Raw genomic sequence first — 20,065 nt, forward strand, 5'->3', positions numbered from 1 at the left:
ACCTTCCCTTGTCTCTTCCCAGTTTGCAAGGAGAAAGCTCTGGCTTGCACATCATCAAAGACAGAGTTGCTGGAATAATTGCATTACATTTTTGTCATCATTCAGGTTTCATTGTTCATACTGGTCTATAAATCTGAATGAGAAGCTGAAACCTATTTTTTTCATAAATGAGCCTTGCAGTGAAGTTCAAGGAATCTGTCACCTTAAAAAACTTGGCTTTATTTTATTTTAAAAAACCTGTCCTATTAACCAAGATGAAAACAACTCAGATTCCTCAGTGTGGGTCCCAGACATTCATTCAGTAAACACTTGTTGAATACTCAGCGACAGCCAAGATGGAGGGGCAGATTGGAGTGGCTGTTGCATTATCCAGCAGACTCCAGTTTCCAGAGGAAGGACGCCCAGATTTGATTGATTTTGCGGGTGTTTTTCAGAGACCCATTGGGCTGGCCCAATGTGGCTTCTCGAGTTTACAGTATACGTGCAGGTTTGTTGTCTCTTCCTGGTCTACGTGCATGCAAATATTCCTCCTTCACAGATGCGGCTCCGACCAGGTGTTCTCAGGAGAGCTTGAGCTACTCCTAGAATTGAGGTCTCCTTGGCTAAGTGCTTGGAAATACACAAAAACGAAGTTTGCAGAGCAATTTCCAGACCTCCAGACCTCACAGCCTTAACAGTGTGCAAAATGAGGACCGGAGGCGGCACCCCTCTGCTTCCCCTCTGTAGCAGTTTAGAAGTTCAGGTCAGGATGTGTGGTCCTTCATGGATGATTCTGAGACTTGGCACAACATTTTTAAATATGTTGCTTCGTTTTTGTGTCTGGCACGTAGGACCCTGGGCTGAGTCCCTCAGGACTCCTCTGCTCCTCTCCCCCCTTGTCTTGTTCTTCCCAATGGTGAGCAGTGTCCCACTGCACCATATTTCAGTGGAAGGACCCTGAAAGGTTAGATGGAGTTGGTGGGATGGAAAAGGGACGTGGTGGGTAAGGGCGGGAGCGGGTATTTAATGATTGCTCTGTGACAGGCACTCTCACGTGTGTATCATTTCTCTCCATCCATCCGTGTGCGTGTGTTCTATAATCTAGATTATTTTATAACATGTTATATATGTTGTACTATCTCTCTATGAGGTGGGCCTGTTACCTTCATTTCACAAAAGAAACTGAGACCCGAAAAGGATATATCATTTCCCCAAAGTCACTCAACCATTAATTGCTGGAGCCAGGATTTGAATCTGTGTCTTTGTTTCTCTGAATCCCAGGCTGAGGAAGCCACACCACGAAACCCCTCCGAGAGCAGTGAGCCCCCAGAGCATAGCCGCGCACCTTTCCTTGAAAAGTCACCTCTCTGTTCGCCTTCAGAGCCTTCATCCAATTAGACTAAAAGGGCAAATTCCGGGTGGCCGTCTCCTGATGATTATTTGGTTGTCAGAGTGGACTGTGGCACTCGGATGCTTTTTGTGTAAAATATTTGAAATATTTGGGAGCACTTAAGAAGCGCATTTCAGGTGCTTAGAAATTTCACTCATGGATGTTACTCGGTTTCCCAGTTACCCTGGGTCAGTGCAGCAGGCCTGAACTTCTGCCCAGCCCTGTTCCACACAAGCTATTCTGTCCTCGACGTCCCCTTGCAGCTCTGTGTGGGAGCAGGGCGCTGAACGGTGGCTGCAGGACGTGATCATCTTGGGGTTCGGTTCAGTGTAGACCCGGCTGCATTCTTTTCCCAACATGCTGTGATGGTCCCAGGAATCCTCCTGCCGTCTGTCTTTTTGGAAGGCAGGCTGGGGTAGAACCTTAGGTGTTGATTTTCTAAGGACTCTGAGCTGTTCTTTATTCCATTGACAGGTCTTATAACCCTGTCTCTGGTTCTGTTTCCAAACATATACTATAAAAAAAAAACACGGCACCCTGACTTCAGAGGGCAGGTTTAGGAAGAGCACACATGTGGCATCTCCCCATCTTTGAACTGACATACCTACTGTCGGGCCTAAAGGTTGACCTGACTTGGCTCTGGAGTTGGATGAATTAATTAAGATTCTGTTCTGCCCTGACGGTGTGAGCAAGTTGCTGCTAATCTCTCGTGCATTTCCTCGTCCAGAAAGGGGGGACTGAAATACTTGCTTTCTGCATTAAATGAGGGAATACATGGAAGCTGTGTGGCCTGGCCTGGCACGCAGTGACCGCTCCGCAGGTGCTGGATGGTGCTCACAGCTGTAACGGGACACATGCAACCCAGTGAGTTTCTCTTCTGTAGGAAAATCAACATTCCCCTTGTCCTTTTTCTGTATCCGGCTGGACTCTGAACAGAGGCTGTCTTCCTCACTGCTGGGTGGGCAGCATTTGATAAACCTTAGTGCTCCGTTAATGTCTGTAGAACTGGACTGAACTGGCTTTGGTTTTCTAGGCCAGAGCGTTGAGCTGAGAGATGCCCAGGTCTGCCACTGGCTGTGGCCCCAAGGCCACCTCTTCATCTCTTTGGGACCCGCTTTGTCGGTCTCCTGTATAAGGGGTAGGACAGATGATGACTTCTGGACCCCAAAATAAAACTCTGGGATTCTGTGTGAATCCCCGTGCCACACAAAGCCCTTCTTTAGTGCCTGGCTTGAGGATTCAGGCTGGGAACAGGGGGTGTGATTGCTGGGTTGTGTGGTCACGTGAGCACTGACTGGTTGGAGGGAATCCAGAGCAGGGGGAGCTGCATCCCTGGAGGAAACCATCAGCCACAGAGCAAACATGAGCCCCGAGAGGATGTGCTGAAGATGTGCTGTGCTCACCCCCGTCCGCCTTAATGGCTGTCACTTACCATGGATGCTGTTGGCCCTTAGGAGACTTCGCTGCAAAAGTAGCTGACAAATTTTAACACTTCGGGAAGTTTAGCTGAATTACTTTTTCCAGAGTAAACACCATTTCAGGGCGTTCAACCCTGCACCTTAAGTCAACTTCAGCATGTGCTGCAGTGCACACACACACATACAAGCATGTTTCACGGAAGGATTTACCGTTTATTAAAGAGCAGTCAACCAACACAGAGTGATTGAATACTGTTGAGTGCCAATGGGAGATACAAAAGAAATACAATGTGTGACATAGTCTTTCTCCTCAAGGAATTCATAATCAAGGCGGAAGATAAACAGAATAACCGTGAAATAATAGTCTTCAATTTCTTGAGAGGGCCCAAGAAAGAGAGAGGATTACAGTGGAGTGTGAAGAGTAGAAAGTATTCAGAGAGGGGTTGAGTGGGGTGGGGGCCGCCATCTTTGACACACTGAAGCATTTATGGACTCATTCATCCAGCAGACTTTTGCTGAGCACGTGGGCTGGGTACTGGGATTGCAAAACTCAATGAGCCACGGCCTCCTCCCTCAGAGGGGAGCTCAGAGTCTAACAGGAGGTGACGTGGGCTGGGCCATAGACATCCACCAGCATGGGCGCCGTGATGGCCGTGCCTGGGAAGCTGGGGGAGCACGCGGTGGGGGTGCCTGCCCTGGCTGGGTGGGGTCAGGAAAGACATCACGGAGCCAGGGGCCACACACACGAGCTTTGGGAGTAAGGAGGAGCCAGTCCAGTTGTCCTCGAGGAGAAGAGCACTTCAGGCACAGGGATCAGTACATGGAAAGGAAGGCTTGATTGAGGTTGAGATGCTGTGACTTCCTGGGACCAGCTAGCTCCCCACCCATTACTTTTGCTGCTTAGCTTTCCTGTTTATTTGCAAATTTCATGTTGAGTGTCTGTCCCCCTCTTCCCCCAAATAGAATATGAAGAGTAGGACCCTGATGATTCATTCAATGCTGTATCCCCAGGCCTGGGACACAGCCAATACCCGATCAGCATTTAGGGACAGCCAGAGGACTGCCTCATGGCAGTTCTTCATCCTCTGTCCTCAGTGCGGAACCTGAGGGGCCTGTGCTCAGGGAAGCCAGATGTGGCTCAGGAGAGCCGGGCAGCTGCAGCTCCTCCTGAGTCACAAGGCGAGAAAGGGCAACCAGCTGATACTTGATGGAAACCTCAGAGGGAAAAATCAAGCATATTCCCCTGAAAGCGGGGGTCCTCTTTGTTCATGCCGGGGGCTTGCGAGCACGCGCAAAGAAACAAACCAGCTGTTCCTATGCAGCTGGTCCATCCAGGCTAAACTTCCAGGTAATTTGAATTCTGGTTCCCCATACACACACATACGTGCATGCTTGTAGATGCCAAGAAAGTTTCTGAAAAGCATTCCCAGGAAAGTGTTAACAGGAGTGGGAATGAGGGTCGGGGAGGAAACATTCCCTTTACTCTTCTGTACTTGATCTCTTTAACTCTGAACCTAAAGTACCTTTATAATTTTGTAAAGAACAAAAATAAAGATACTTGGGCCTGCCCTTAAAGATTCAGGTGCACTGGGTTTGGGGAAGATACAGGGCATCTTCAGTTTTGACCAGAGTCCCAGGTGGCTCTGATGAGCACCAGCCCAGAATTACAGATGCAGATGGCACAGGTCACACCTCTTCCCAGGAGCCTTCCCTGATCACTCCAGTCAGGATTCTCACCCTCTTCTGAGTTCCTGTAGCAGTTGCCAAGGAGGAAATCGCACACATGTGCACACACGTGCGTGCACACACACACACTGCCTTGGGCATCTGGGCTATGGGATCTGGCCCACAGGTCTCGTAGCTCTTGTAGCCAGCAGCACCAAACATAGTGCTGAATGTCCCCTCCTCTCCTTAAAAACTGTCCTCTCCACTGTGGAGAAAAGGGAACCCTCCTACACTGCTGGTGGGAATGCAGTTTGGTGCAGCCACTGTGGAAAACAGTGTGGAGATTCCTCAAAAGACTAGGAATAGACTTACCATATGACCCAGGAATCCCACTCCTGGGAATATATCCAGAAGGAACCCTACTTCAAAATGACACCTGCACCCCAATGTTCATAGCAGCACTATTTACAATAACCAAGACATGGAAACAGCCTAAATGTCCATCAACAGATGACTGGAGAAAGAAGCTGTGGTACATTTATACAATGGAATACTACTCAGCCATAAAAACTGACAACGTAATGCCATTTGCAGCAACATGGATGCTCCTGGAGAATGTCATTCTAAGTGAAGTAAGCCAGAAAGAGAAAGAAAAATACCATATGAGATCACGCATATGTGGAATTAAAAAAAAAAACCAAAAACACAAAGCATAAATATAAAAGAGAAATAGACTCATAGACATAGAAGACAAACTTGTGGTTGCCAAGGGGGCAGGGGTTGGGAAGGGATAGACTGGGATTTCAAAATGTAGAACAGATAAACAAGATTATACTGTATAGCACAGGGAAATATATACAAGATCTTATGGTAGCTCACAGAGAAAAAAATGTGACAATGAATATATATATGTTCATGTATAACTGCAAAATTGTGCTCTACACTGGAATTTGACACAACATTGTGAAATTATTATAAATCAATAAAAAATGTTTAAAAAAAAAAGAATCACAAGCTGGTTAAATAAAAGGAAATTCTCACTTAGCTTTGTTACAGTGAAGCAGTAGAACATCAAAGACAAAGATCTTAAAATTATCTAGAGAGGGAAGAGAGATTTACCTTCAGTGGTGTCACACCCAGAAGGCATTGGAATGTAAATACAAGGAAAAAACAATCTAGAATTCTACACCCAGGGGAAAAGGTAAGGGGAAATTCAGGCACTTCAAACAGGCAATTGGGAAGTCTTCACTAAAGGAAATTTTGAAAAATGTACCCTAGGGTAGGAGGAAGGTGATTCTCAGATGAAAGTACTGAATGTACGAAGGCTTGAAAAGAATGTGAAGTAATAAATACTTTAGTAGATCTAAACAAGTCATTTGTATAAGACAAAACAAAATTGTCCTCTCCAGACCTCCATCCTTGGCCCTTGACTCAGAGTCACAAACGTAGGCTGTGGAGGGCCAGGCAGCAGATGATGTAAATGGGTGACCTGCTGGGTATAAGGCACTAGGGAGTAGTGCGGTGGACTGGCGAGCTCAGCGCCCATCTGCGGGCATTTAGAGTCACATTTCACATACCAGAAGTCTCTAAAATAGTCAGATTCTTAGAACCAGAGAGTAAAGTGGTGGTTGCCCAGGGCTGCAGAGAGAGGGAAGTAGGGAGTTACAGCAGGTGTAAAGTTTCAGTTATGTAGGATAGGTAAGCTCTTGAGATCTGCTTGACCACGTTGTGTACATAAGCAACAATACTGTAGTCACACTTAAAGTTTGTTAAGAAGTTAGATCTCATGTTAAGTTTTCTTAGCACAATGACACCTTTTTTTAAAGTCATTCACTGCTTCATGTTCAAACACAGCTGGTACTTTCTCAACCACCATTTTTTAAAAAAATAAAAGCCCTGTGTATTTAAGAGGCACAGTATGATGCTTTGATCTACATCTACACAGTGAAATGATGACTGTGCTCAAGCTAATTTACATGTATTCTCCTTACATGGTTACTATTTTTTATGACGAGAATACCTGAAATCTACTTTCTTAGCAAATTTCCAGTATTAAATCCAATATTATTAACCATAGTCACTTGTTATGTGTGCATTGGATCTCTTGACTTATTCATATCCTTCGTAACGACACCTTGTTGCACTTTGACCAGCACCTCCCCAGTTCCCTGGCCTCCCCACCCCTGGTAACCACAGCTCTGCTCTCTGTTTCTATGTATTTGACCTTTTTTAGAGTCCACATATAACTGAGATCAGGTATTTTTTTCCTTTCTGTGTCTGGCTGATTTTACTTCATAATCTCCTCCAGGTTCATCCATGTTGTTGCAAATAGCAGGGTTTCCTTTTTAAGGCTGAGTAATATTTCATTGTATAAATACAGCATAATTCCTTTGTGCAAGTATCAGTCAACGGACACACATTGTTTTCACATCTTGGCCATTGTGAATAATGCCGCAGTGAACCCAGGAGCATGTGTATCTCTTCAAGGTCCTGATTTCATTTCCTTTGGAACTGTGTCCCACAGAGGCATTCCTGGATCATGTGGCAGTTCCATTTTTAATTTTGGGAGGAACCTCCATACTGTTTCCATTGTGGCTGCACCATGTTGCGTTCCCACCAACATAAAAGCGTTCCATCTTCTCCACATCTAAACTCTTGTGAACTTTTGTTTTTTGATAATAGCTCTCCTAACAGATGTGAGGTGACATCTCATTGCCTACCACTACTTCTGATACCAGCTCCCTCCTGTCCGCTCTGGGTCTCCCTCTGGTACCAAAAGCTATGAGGTAAAATAGAACCTCAAACCTGTAATTCACGGGTCAAAGAAATATACAAGAACGTAGAAGGTTGAGGTGAATTATAGCAATAAGGTTAACATAAAAGGGGGAAGAGGTAACAACTAATCTTTACTTGGAAATCTTTTCAGTGGGCACCCATTTTTGTAGGGACGCAAATACACGACCAGAGGCAAACAAGGAGGGAGACTGTCACTTCCTGGAGCATAATGACCACGGCACAGTCCCAGGGCTTCTCAGCAGGAGCTCTGATGGATGACAGCATTTCAGTTTCCAGGAAAAAGCAGGCACTGCTGACTCAGGCACGGTTGGCCATTGCCAATTTTCACATTTGTTTATGTTAAAAGCCCTCTTCGTGGAAAACCTTGTCCTCTATGAAACTTGTCCACAAGACCAAAGTGGCATTTCAGGGAGCCCACTGCATTCTCTGTACAGAGACAGGCCAGGTTGCTCCCAGCACCCGACCTTGCGCACTGGGTTATCTGGAATGTCTGTCAAATGTACACAGAACATTGCTTTTTTTTTTCACCACCTCCTGGGAGGGGTGATGAGCAGGAGGGAGGAGTCATGGCAGGTGGGGGCTGGAGGGCTCCCTGGGCTGGGGCATCCTGGATGCTTAGCTCTGTTTCAGAGCCCAGCCGGGGGTGCTCAGCAGTCAATGAAGAAGCCTCTTCTTCAAGAGCATATACATTGATCCAGACACTTACCCAGCATCCAGCATGGTTAAACCCTGGGCTGGGCACTGAAAATCCAAAGACGAAAATAAGACATAAGACATGGTCCTGCCTGAAGGAGCTTGTGGACAGGTCAGGGCAGCCTGCGGTGTAGGGAGTGTCACTGCACAGCTCTGTCCACTGCCGTGGGGGCAGAGCAGGACCCCCACCCTGCCTGGCAGGAGGGGCTGCATCTTCCTAGTAACACCACAGCCGGTCTCCAAGGGTCTGCCAGAGTTGATCGCAGGGGCCAGGGGAGGGTAGCCCAGGTAAAGTGAATACGTTTACCTTGGTCCAGAAGCAAAACTTGGTTTCATTGTGCAGTGAACCAACCCTAAGCATCTTAGCAACTAGACCCAGAGTGTGGGAAACGGGGTTGGGGAAGTAGGGTCCAATCACCGGGTTCTACTTGCAGATAAAGGGGCCGGTGGGCAAACAAAATGGCCCGCAGAGAGAATTCAAAGCTGAGACTGAAACATGCGGCTCAGTTCTCAAGCCACCTTCTCTTTAGTGAACAAGTGGAACAGGTAAGAACACAGACCTGGAATCAGACAGATAAGGCTCGCATCCTGACTTGGCTGCTTGTTAGTTTCTTTAACTTTAGAATGAGAGCTGGACAAGGGACTGTGTACAAGGGTGGGGTGTGAGGGAACCACAAGGGATGGCACTGCGACCCCGAGGTTTATAGCAGCTGAAATGTAAACACCCTTGGATCCTCGGTGATCAGGGGAGGGAGGAAGCAGTTACCTCACCAAAGGGAGAGCCTGACGGAGTCTCCCCACTCCAGAGGGGCAGTGGCCCTTGGTCACGGGTGTAACCAGCCTGAGCCTGGGTGGAGGGGCCAGGGCTCCACTTAGCCTGTCCCTGGTTTCCTCCTCCCTCCACTGTCTCCCTATCGACCGACCCCCTCCCGGGTGTCAGAGAGTTCAACCCTCTTTCAACCCTCCGCACAGGTCAGCCTCCCAGGGAAGGCATAGTGGAGAGTGGCCCTAAAGAGCGAAGGGAAGTTGTCGGGGACACCCACCTCCTGGGGGAGTGAGGTTTAAGGGGGATAATACAGCAAAGCTCTTGGTGGAGATTTTGACCCAATACTAAGCACTCAGTCAAGGCCGTACTAGAGTCTAGCCATGCGTTTGTGGAAGTTGTGCCGAGGTAGATAAGATGGCAGACTAAGTAGCACAGGAAAGGTAGGAGGTATAAAGCGATCTCCCTGGACGACTGTCCTGAGGCTGGGAATGGAGGTGATGGACCAGCCCGTGAAGGCCAGGTGCCCGTATTGGGCAGTCATTGGGTTGGCAGATGTAGATGTTATTTTGAACCAGGGCTTTTCGGCCTAGAACAATTGGGAGTGGCTTTATCATCTTTGAGAACCCATGGTGAGATGATTTGTAGATTATTTAAATGGTCTGACGTGCCAAATGTGAAGACAGAGATGATACCGCAAATGGACAGGTCCAGGACCATGTGGGGGAGTCAGCGTTCTGTATATGGCGACAGAAATAGCTCAAAGTTATTTCTCCCATTTGAACCCACCAGACAAGCCTACTCCTGAAATATCCCAGCCAGGGAGCTCTGGGAAATTTCGAGGTCTGAGGAAGATTTTACAACTTCTCCTTGCCCTTCTGTTCTGTTTCGATCCTTATTTCAAAATCTTCTTGCTTAATTTTAGCTTAGTCCCCAAGCTCCATCCATTTCCTTTCCTTCTTTCCTCAGTGTAGCCAAGTAAACAATATTCTATACAATCCCCCCACCAAAAGAGCTGAAGCCAGAAGAAATCAGGATTACTTGAAGAAAATTGGCACAAGAGGAATAAATCTGTCTTGGGATTATCTTTAAGACTTTTTTTTCCCTGAAAAGAAAGCCAGACTGTAAAGTAAAACACAGTCTGTTGTTAATAAACAAAAACCTCACGTGTCTAAAATTTCATTATTTTCCGAGATGAGCTAACATTTCACTCTGTCTCCTTTTCTTAATATGCACACTTTGTTTAGCCCAAATCCTCATTATGGGAAACACTTCCATATCCATCACTTAGCCCCAGGGTTTCCTGGGCAGTGAAATATGTGCTTCGTGGTTTCAGAAGCCCTGGCTCTTCTTATTCATTTCACCAAGAGCAGCAGATCTTTTAAAAAATGAAAATTTCCAGGCACTTAGCCCCTAAATCAACCTTGAGGGGATAGATGATTTTGAATCTTACCAGCCCACAGAATGTCCCACAGCCTTTAAAAAGTCATCAGCCTCTCCCCTGTGCAGCGTGGCCAGCGATCCCATGTGTGGCAGGAGGGGCTGAAAAATTGTCCTAAAGCTGTGTGTTTCGAACCTCTAGTAAATTTCTTACTTGCCGACAGCCGAAATCCCTCGAAGGCCTGGATTCTATTGATTCCTGTTCGATCGTTCCCATTAAATCGGTCTCTAGGCTGTAGCTGTGCTTTGAACAAAGTTTGGCTGTGTGGGAGGAGTCACCCACGGCTCCTCTGAGGACAGAACTCTGGCACTGTGGCTGCCACCCCCTGGGTTGTCACCAGCCCAGAACCAGGATCTACGCCATCCAGCTTTGCACCTGGCCTTGCGGAATCCAGCCTTGCCTTCTGCTCTGTCTGTCCCTCATGGCATCAGCCTAAACCCCATGCCCTCCCGATGTCCAGGCCCAGCCGGGGCCTGCCCCACGTGGGCCTCCAGCCTGCACTAGGTGTTTCCCCAGACAAGCTGGGAGAAGGAGGCATAGGGCCACAGCATCTTAGAGCCAGGAAAAATGCTAGGAACTTTCTAGTCTGGCCACTCCATGTTCAGATGAGGACATTTTGGTCCAGAAAATGCCTCACTGGCCTATTAATGGTAGAGGTCACGTCAGAGCTGGTGGCAGAACTGGGAGTGAGAACCCACAATTTCATGGAACAAATTGTATTTGGGGTCTTTAATAAAAATTTCTACTCCTGTTATGTTTGTCAGATGAACCCCTAGAACTAAAAGGTCTGTTCACCGACATCCTAATCAGATCTTTAAAAAGTCAACTTTGAAAGGGCTCAGTGGGAAAAGGGTGATCGTGTTATCGTTTATGCCGCCTTCTGCTTCTTGCATGTTAATGGGTGAAACTATAACCTTCCAAGTCCCCGATCTGGGCCGGGTCGGGGGATGCTTTGTGGTTTGGAGCCACTTGTGGCGACTTGGTTCCTCAAGCTGATAAAATTTCCTTTTCTTCCTCTGATGATTTATTAAATAAAGTGAATCTGGAAAGGTCCTGAAATGCATATTAAACGTGTGTTTTGTTTATTTCATTAACCCATCATCTCTGAGGGCTACTCTCACGAGCAGCAAGATCAGTTACATTTATGCGCAGAAGGCTGCCTGGTAGGTGTTCCGGGCGTCCAGCGGCCGGGATTAAGGTGCGCAGAGTTAAGATGAACTGAGTGCATGCGTTTGCCTCGGCTGCCACCTGCGTTTAACCCTTTTTGCTCCCTGTGAAGTCACAGGCTGACTTAGGTGCCACCTGGACACGTAGGAGGTGTGATTTCTTGGTGGAGACGGTGTCTGCAGCGCACACGGTGCAGCCTTTGCCAGCTCGGGTGAAAGCTCTTCCTCTGGGCTGGATGTCAGACCAGCCTGAGCTGCTGGGCCCACAGCCGTCTCAGGTCCTCTCGCCATCCTGTCTTACAGGCTCTGCGGTTACCCTCCTTTCTATGACGAGAATGACTCCAAGCTCTTTGAGCAGATCCTCAAGGCGGAATATGAGTTCGACTCCCCCTACTGGGATGACATCTCCGACTCTGGTAGGTCTCTCGGCTCCCCATGGGTGGCCCCTGGGGCCCGAGTCTCAGCGACTGCACCACACAGAATGTCCCCAGGGAAATGCACCATTTCCTCCTCAGAAGTAAAGATCAAACCCAAGGTCCAGGTAAACAGATGAAACATCTCCAGCCTCAGTTTCCTCACTGACCAGATGGGGATGATAGTAATACATCCCCTGGTGAATGATGTAAGAGTCAAAGGAAATAATAAATGAGCTTCAGACAGCACATTATTGGCGTTCTTGCCTCCTAGCTGGGAACACCCTGCTTTCTTCCTCAATCTTCCAAAGCCTGGGAGCAGAGTACAGTTCTCCAAGGCTAACAGGAAAGAGCTGCTGGGGGAATAGCTTCCTTCTGAGCTTGGAAGGGCACTGCCGTCCCCAGGAGTCCAGTCCTGTGGCCAGTGGGATGCCAGGCCCCAGAGGTGACAGCTCTCCCACCTGGCACACAGGGTCATCCTCCTATTCTGGAACCCAGTCCCCCACATTCCCAGCATCCTGCGTCTGGGTCATCCCTGGTCCTGGGCCTCCAGGCACACTCTGCCTCCCCACCAGGGCACCTCTCTGGCATCACAGTTTCCTTCTCACTGTCTGTAACCATTGGCACGGGCTGCAGGTTGGGCCTCTGGAAGGTGACATGTCCACAGAGCTAGTCAGGGCCCCAGTGGCCCAGTGGGTGCTCAGGTGATTTTGTTGAATTAGTGACATCTACACATGGAGAGAAGTCAACAAAACAGCTCCCTATGGCAGCACAGAGCTGAGCGACAGGCACCTGGGGACAAAGATATCTCATCTTTCCCCTGAACCGAAGATGCCGCTAGCTGCCGGCAGGAAAGGACTCGGAGCTGGGAAGGTGGGGTCCCAGCGCTGGCTCGGCTGCCTCCTCGTTTGCTGGATCAACACACAGCATCCCCAGCCTTGGTTTCCCTTTCCTGCAAATGCTGGTACCACCTCGCCTTTTTGTCCCAGGTCCCTGGTCTTGTGTTTTTTATGGTACCCTCGATACCTCTACTGGTATCATCTTGTCATCTCTCAAGTCACACATGCTGATTTCTCCCCTTGTGCCTTTTTTTTGAACAGCAAAGGACTTCATTCGGAATCTGATGGAGAAAGATCCAAATAAAAGATACACATGCGAGCAGGCAGCTCGGCACCCATGGTAAGAACCCTGTCCATCCCCGGAAAGACCCTGTCGGCTGACGCCGTCCCAGAGTAAACTTTCAGTTGGCTGATCATCACTGTGAACCCCTCGGGTGAAGCTTGCACCCCATCTGGCCACTGGCTCTCATCCTTCCCCAAGCCAGCACTTGGGGACACGGTCTTCTGAATGCAGAAATGACAACTGTGCAAAAAAATAGCTGTAGGTTTTTCACTTTATGGGAAATATTTTAGGATCATCTTTATTGAAGGTAATTCCCCAAGGAGGTGTTAAGGTTGGAGTTTTATTCCTTGAGCTATTGCTCGGTAGTAAGCGAATTGACGTTGTATGTTCTTTTTCTTTTAAGATGCTTTTCAGTTAGTGTTTCTTCACCTCCAGAGGGGTTCATGGATAGTTTACGGCCTCCTGGACTATGTCTGCAGCAGGGCCCTGAGGCCGCCTGGTTTTCATGTCGCTGACTAGGTGCGAACCTGGTGACCTTAGGTTTATGCTTTTCTGAACCTGAATTCTTCTCATCTTTAAAATGGAAATAACGATGCCTGGTGTGCAGGGTCGACGTGAGCAGTAACTGAGATCACGCACACACAGAAAGGGCTGAGCACATCTGGCATGGGGTTAATGTGTTAAGCTGTCTTATTAAAGCACCGTGAGCCTCCAGCCTGAAACAAAGGCCAGGAGTAGCGAAGCACAGTGCACAGAGCCGTGTCAGGAGCGGTCCCCCGGACAAGCCCCCTAGAAAACTGTCCCACCCACCATCTCCTGCAGCATTTTTTCCAGATTCTCACATGCTGGTTAACCTTTCCAGAGGGGGAGCTGCCTACAGTCCCTTTGTGACCCAGCTTCACAGTGTTTTAATTTATCATAACAGCCGTCATGTTTTGAATATCTGTGATGTTCCACCATGCACTGTGCTGATCATATTAAAATACTCACTTTTCCCTTTGTGATAGCCCTGTAAGGGAGGTTTTGTCTCCATTTTAGAGATAAGGAGGTAGATTTAGAAAGATAAAGTGGCTTAGTGAACAGGACACAGACAGCTAACGTCGTTTCCAGGCAGAACTGTCAGAGTCCAGAATGCTGCACTTCCCTGACAGGAGGAGAGATGGGGGAGGAAGGAATTTGCTAAAGAGGCAGTTTTGATTGTCTATCATCTTGATTTTTTTTAATAAGTCACTTCGGACAGTAGGTCAAAGTACATGATGCTGAAGATATCGAAGGTTTTTCTTATTTTGTAAACAGTAGGCTTTTACAGCTGGATGAAACTTTTTTCTTTGTGTTAGAGATAGACGTTTAAGGTGTAGCGCATAAAAATTTGACTTCTGCGTGTATTGCAAAGTGACTAGTATAATAGGTTTACTTGACATCCACCACCTTATATAGTTAGAAAATTTCTTTTCCCTTGTGATGACAACTTTGAGCATTTTCTAACAGCTTTCGAATATACCATAAAGCAGTGTTCCCCGTAATCATCACGTTGTACATGACACCCCCAGTGTTTTTTATCTTGTATGTATGAGACTTTAGAGGTTATCTTAGGAGGAAAATGACCTCGAAACAAGGGAAGTGACTTGCTTCTTGTTTACTAATCCAGCCTCGCTTGGCAGGAGGCAGGAAGGAGGCCGGTTAAAAGCCTCCTCTCTCCTTCACCAGATGTTTTTGAAGAAACAAGGAAGGGGGAGGTCAGCTTTACTTTGAGGGGCCTGGCGGGGGGGGCAGGATGGGCTCAGCAGAATCTTCACGGAGATGCAGCCTCACACCGAGGCTTCCACCCGGCTCTCTGGGGTCGGGCGATGGGACTCCAGGCCTGGCATGGGGGCTTAAATTGCACGCCCATCCTTGGAGCCTTGACTCTGGTATTCCTGGAGGAGAGTGGACAAAGGAGGGAGGTGGGAGCTGAGGCCACAGAAAGGAAGGGCCAGCAGGTGCTGACGTGAGCTCTGGCAGGGCTGCCTGGGCTCCAGCCCTGGGCTCCAGCCGGCAGGGCGGGTGTGCAGGCCCCTCGCCCTTGGGCCTCCCCTGCAGAGCTGAGACCCTAAGTGACAGCAGTGCATCTCCTGTAGAGACTTTCAAGGGGTCGAATGCAGTAATCCACGAAAAGAAGAGTCCCTGATCATCTCCCCAACGTGAGCTGCCATAATTTCCTAACTGCGCCCGGGAATCTGTACTTTTCCTTTTGGGCGGTGGGGGCCTCTGACAGGTTTTAAGCAGGGTGATCTGATTGGCATTTCTGAAAGCTCAGCCTGCGTGCAGGAGCGGGGATGAGGTGTTGGGGGTGGGGGAGGGTAGGAAGTGCAGACCAGAAGTAGAGGGAGGGCGGAGGTGGCCTGCCCAGTGCCGGCGTCTGGGGATGGAGGGGGCAGAGAGACAGTCCAGGGGTGGGGAAGCTGTGGGTCTTCGAAAGACCTGTGGGAGGAGTGAGGCAAAGGGTCAGGCGTGGCAAGGTTTTCCCAATTTTCCAGTTTAAGGGACGGGGAGGATGGTGGTGCTGGGGGAACAGGCAGATGTGAGTGGAAGAGAATGAAGAGGAAGGTGCCAGCAGTGCAGATCTGTGGTGGGCGCTTTGCTGAATGAGTCTGGAGCTCAGGAAGGAGGTCGAGCTGGAGAAGCTGACTTCACAGGCCTCCGCCTGGGTCACGTTAAAATGTGCTGGCACGTCAGCTGCAGAAATAAATGCCTCCTGACTTTAGAGGTGGGTTCTTCCCTCAGTGTTTTAGGATTTTTACTGCACATTTCACAATTCCCAGAAGTCGTGTCGGAAAATTATAAACACGGGTACACTTGACTCCAGCATCACCAAGACGCCCTGCTGGCCTGCATTTATGATAGACTTGTTTCTTTTATGTAAAATTGCCCCCAGACAATTTTAAAACTGATTCTGCTGAGAGCTTGCAGAAAGTGGAGTCATTATTCCAGTGAGTAGGGCTTTATCGACCTCACCGTTCTGGGGGGGGGGTGGTCCCAGCACATCCATGTGTCCAGAAAGCATCATCTCTTACTCTGCACTTGCTCTTCTGACTAATCGCGGCCGCCCACGGCTGGGGCCCCCCTGAGCCCCAAGCAGGCCACTGCAGCCAGGACAGGGCTCCTTTCAAAGCTGCCCTTGAAGGGGGCAGTCAGCCCATCTCACCAGATGTGTCCCCTGCCCCTCATGGAGGCCTTGTCTTCCTCTTGGTGGTGGATGGTAGGGGACCAGCAGGCCCCTGGCCGGTGGCCAGAGAGTAGGGAATGGCGAGAGGCAGGATGAGACCCAGTCCTGGTTCCAGAGAAGCACCTCGTCTGGGTTGTCCTGAACCTCTGCCTCCGGTTTCAGTGACTATCCTGGCTGTCAGCATCCCACGTGACACTGAGCCCCCGCGGCAACGGCAGTGTGCCCACCTGGGGGAATGTTGTGTGTTGGCCAGGCCAGAGTAGCATCTGCAGCCCCCGCCTCGGTGTCCCTGGAGACCCCTTCCCTTCTTGGGGCTCCAGCCAGCCGAGCCATGGTGACTGTAGGCATTGGGAAGGACCCCAGGAGTCCGGGATCCACACCAGGCATCACCAAGCCTGTCTAGAGGCTGGGAAATGCACCGTCAGTCTGGCAGGTAGATCAGACCACGCACAGCGCACCAACAGCAGAGGGCAAGGAGAGGTCAGTTTGATGACCTGCTTGTGGAGGGGGAGAGCAGACTGGCCTGATGAAGCATGATTTATACAGATGTCACCTGTGGTGTTAGTTCAGCGGCAAAAGCTGGGAAGAGAGAGTCCGTGACCCATGTGAGTGTGGTGCCCAGAGCTTTACGTCTGTGTGTACAGGTTCGTCAGGGACTTCTTCTGTCTCCGAGGCGTTGTTCAACTCCTAAGACAATCAGGGTGACCGCCAGGGTCCCTTCCGGTTCTAAGATTCCGTGCCTCCGGCTTTGTGAATGGTGCTGAGCTGGTGTCGCGGAGCGTCCTGTGTTGTCCCTGTGAACTCCCTGGCTGCCGGGAGCTGCAGAGAGATCGTGGTGCACGTCGGAGGGAGGTCATGTGCTGTCACACGCCTGGGTGGCTTCACCTCCTAGAAGACTGCTTAACAGGGGCTCTGGGCCACCGTGCGCCCCGCTTGGTTCTTACCTGGGACTGTGGGAAGTGAGCGCGGGACAGTCCCCAAATAATTGGAAGTTTGCCTTTTTCCCCATCTCGGCCACACTCACCCACAGAGAAGGGAGTATCCCTGACCCCCACCCACCCCACCCCGGTCTGTTGGTTCGGAGCAGGCTCTGCCCTGCGGCGGTGCTCAGCCCGAGGAAGCCCGTACTTCCTACCACATCTGCCCCCTCGTTTCCAAGAGCTGACCAACCACGAGGGGCACTGGCATTCTCTTCTGAGGATGTCACTTTTAAAAACAGTCTGTCCCAAATAGTCTGGGTCCAGGCTGGTTTGTGTCCAGGGCCATCTAGGTCTGGGACCTGACGGGCTCCCTCACCTACCACTCAACTTCCAGCCAGAAAAGATGGTCAGTGTTCTTGGCATCTGTCTGCCCCTTAACTCTACTGAGACCCAAGAAATTATTTCTTAGGCATCAGACATCAGCTTAGAATTGAATAGTTTGGTGCTAAAGGGAAGGGAAGATGGATGGATTCAAGCCCATTCAAGCAAAACACAGCTTCCTGTGTAACTGGGGGCCGTGGAGGGAGGATGGTGCTGAGGCGAGGGTGAGGAATGAGCTGGCGGGACCTCCAGGGCATCCACAAGACTGGAGACTGAAAGCAGAGAGAGAGAAGATGGGACACAGGAACAGATGGGGGAGGGAGGGAGACGGGGTGGGGGGGCGGGCAGAGAGGAGAAGGCACATGACAAAGCAGAGGGAGGACGTAATAAGGTGAGGGAGTGCTAAGGACAGGAGGTAAAAGGTACCCTGCCTTCCTCCCTGCTGATGGAAGGCTGAGGTCAAGCAAGAACTACATGAAAGATTATCTGGTGAGATCAGGGACCCAGTGGAATGTAGTGTGGCCGTGGTCCTTGCAGTTCTGAGAAGCTTGCGAGGAAATGCAGGAGCAGGTGTGCCAAACAGGGCTGAGCTGAGGCCGGGAGCCCTCTCACTGAGCACAGAGCAGGTGGAGGGTGCTGGGGGGAGGGTGAGAGGAACACGGTGGAGCTTAGTGTACACAGAATGGAGCCAGAAGGGAGCTGTGGGCCTGGGGATGTGAGCAGGTCCATGGATCAGAGGTCCTGGAGATGCCAGAGAGAGGGGTGTGGGGAGGGAGCTGGGAGGAAGGCCCTGGGAAGGGATCCGGTGGTCAGATCAGGTAGGGACAGGCTTGAGACCTCAGAGGTGAGGCAAGGCAGATAGGAAGCTGGGGAGAGGTAGGGAGAGGAAACTGAGTTCAGACTGTGTGCTCATTGTGGACTCTGATGTTGCAGGAATTGGGGTCCAAAAGGGAAGAAAGGGGAGCCAGGCCAAGTGGTCCACCACGGAGGTGCCGGCCATCCTGGAGGGGGTGCGGGGCAGGAAGTGGACAGGATTGGAGCATGGTGGTGGTGGATCATGTGCATTTCACCGTGGGGCGAAATAAGCAGCCTGGAGGGGCAGTGACAAGCCACCCTCTCAGCGAACCCTGGGGTGGGGACAGGATGTGGCTCCCCCCAGAAAGCAGCTTGGGACCTAGTGTCAGACGCCCCTTCCCAGCCCTCCATCCGCAAGAAACCCTCTTGAGGAAGCATCTTTGCCTGTGTTTCAGGATCGCCGGTGACACAGCTCTCAGCAAAAACATCCACGAGTCCGTCAGCGCCCAGATCCGGAAGAACTTCGCCAAAAGCAAGTGGAGAGTAAGTCCTGTGCTTACTGCAGTCCGGGTGACTTTAACCGTGAGCACGAGACTTGCCCTACAGTGGGAGCGTTTGTTTCTAAAAGTCACTGTCAGCTGAATTTGATGAAAATCCCCAGAACCTCACCCAAATAACTGTGCTCATTTTAACCAAAAAGGATTAAGACTTGAGGAGAGCATCGTGGTGTGAGAGGGCTGAAGTATATGATTTAACACCTCCCCTCTGTGATCCAAAAATAGCAATGCCACCATCTCTTCTTCACTTGCTATTTCTTAAGAACATAATCCCTGTTGTCTTCCTTCACTTTGCTGGGACTTTGGAGAGTCGACTTTTATCGAAGTGATATAAAGGGGGTAAAGAAAGGAAATCTGAGTTGAACTCATCCATGCTTTCTGGTAAAAAACGTGGTGGATTTGAACCATTACCTAAACGCCATGGTCTCTTCAGTGTGGGTAATTAAGAGCTGGCTGTTTTTCCACGAGAGCTGACAGAGAGAGACCGTGCAGATACAACAGTAATTCCACTGACCCACTTTATTCCAAGGAAATGCTATTAGGATAAAAGCACCAAAAAGTAGAAAATGAACACTCTTAAAATATCATACTTTAAGTTTTGGTGTTATTATAATATGCCTTTAATTCTAGAAGTCCCTTCTCTTCAATTATGGACGGAATTGGGTTACATTTATGCCCTAATCTACATTATTATGTCAGAAGAAAACTATTTTTTTTAATCTCCAAAATATATTTTGATGGTGGGGAGGGGAGGCCAAATGACTAGTGTGCTTTTGGAAGAAGGGGCAAGTTTCTGGAGTGTCATGAGAACGTTTTAAGAAGTTTGAACTTGGGGTCACAGCAGAAACGATAGGAGACGGTCTGAGTCTTTCCTCGTTGACTGGAATAGTGAGTCTGCTTCTTCCCCTTTCTGAAATTTCAGCAAGCGTTTAATGCCACGGCCGTCGTGAGACATATGAGAAAACTCCATCTCGGCAGCAGCCTGGACAGTTCCAACGCAGGTGTTTCGAGCAGCCTCAGTTTGGCCAGCCAAAAAGACTGTGCGTATGTAGCAAAACCAGAAATTCCCACCTGGCCTCCGAGACCCGTCCGGGGGCGGGGAGAGGCGGGAACTCGACTGACGAGTACCTGCCGTTTGTCGGGCTCTCTCAATACTTGATCCCATTTAATACCGCCCCCCCAAGATCCTAGGACACTACTTTTGTAAATTTTTTTTATATTTCATTACTTCATATTTATACAACTCTTGGGATTATCATGGCCATTTTTAGGTGAGAAACCTGTGGCTCAAGCCCCGCTCAGCCATGGGTGTCCGGACAATAGCCCAGATGCTTTCTGACCCACTCCCCGTGTTCTGATTG

The 20,065-nt window shown here is 49.4% G+C and overlaps 1 protein-coding gene across 5 annotated transcripts in view; it reads left to right on the top strand.

Annotated features, from left to right (window-relative positions):
- The window catches only part of CAMK1D (calcium/calmodulin dependent protein kinase ID), a 341,195-nt gene that overhangs the window by 313,772 nt on the left and 7,358 nt on the right, over positions 1-20,065 (top strand). For 4 of the 5 annotated variants that reach the window (XM_072954894.1, XM_072954895.1, XM_072954898.1 and 1 more), the window contains 4 exons: positions 11,615-11,727; positions 12,825-12,903; positions 18,603-18,690; positions 19,627-19,744. In XM_072954894.1, the coding sequence (XP_072810995.1) occupies positions 11,615-11,727; positions 12,825-12,903; positions 18,603-18,690; positions 19,627-19,744 (398 nt within the window). Of the gene's footprint in view, positions 1-11,614; positions 11,728-12,824; positions 12,904-18,602; positions 18,691-19,626; positions 19,749-20,065 lie in introns of all 5 variants that reach the window. The other variant, XM_072954896.1, reaches the window with a different exon arrangement.

Source organism: Vicugna pacos, chromosome 35 (assembly GCF_048564905.1).
Source record: "Vicugna pacos chromosome 35, VicPac4, whole genome shotgun sequence".
NCBI classification, from domain to species: Eukaryota; Metazoa; Chordata; class Mammalia; order Artiodactyla; family Camelidae; genus Vicugna; species Vicugna pacos.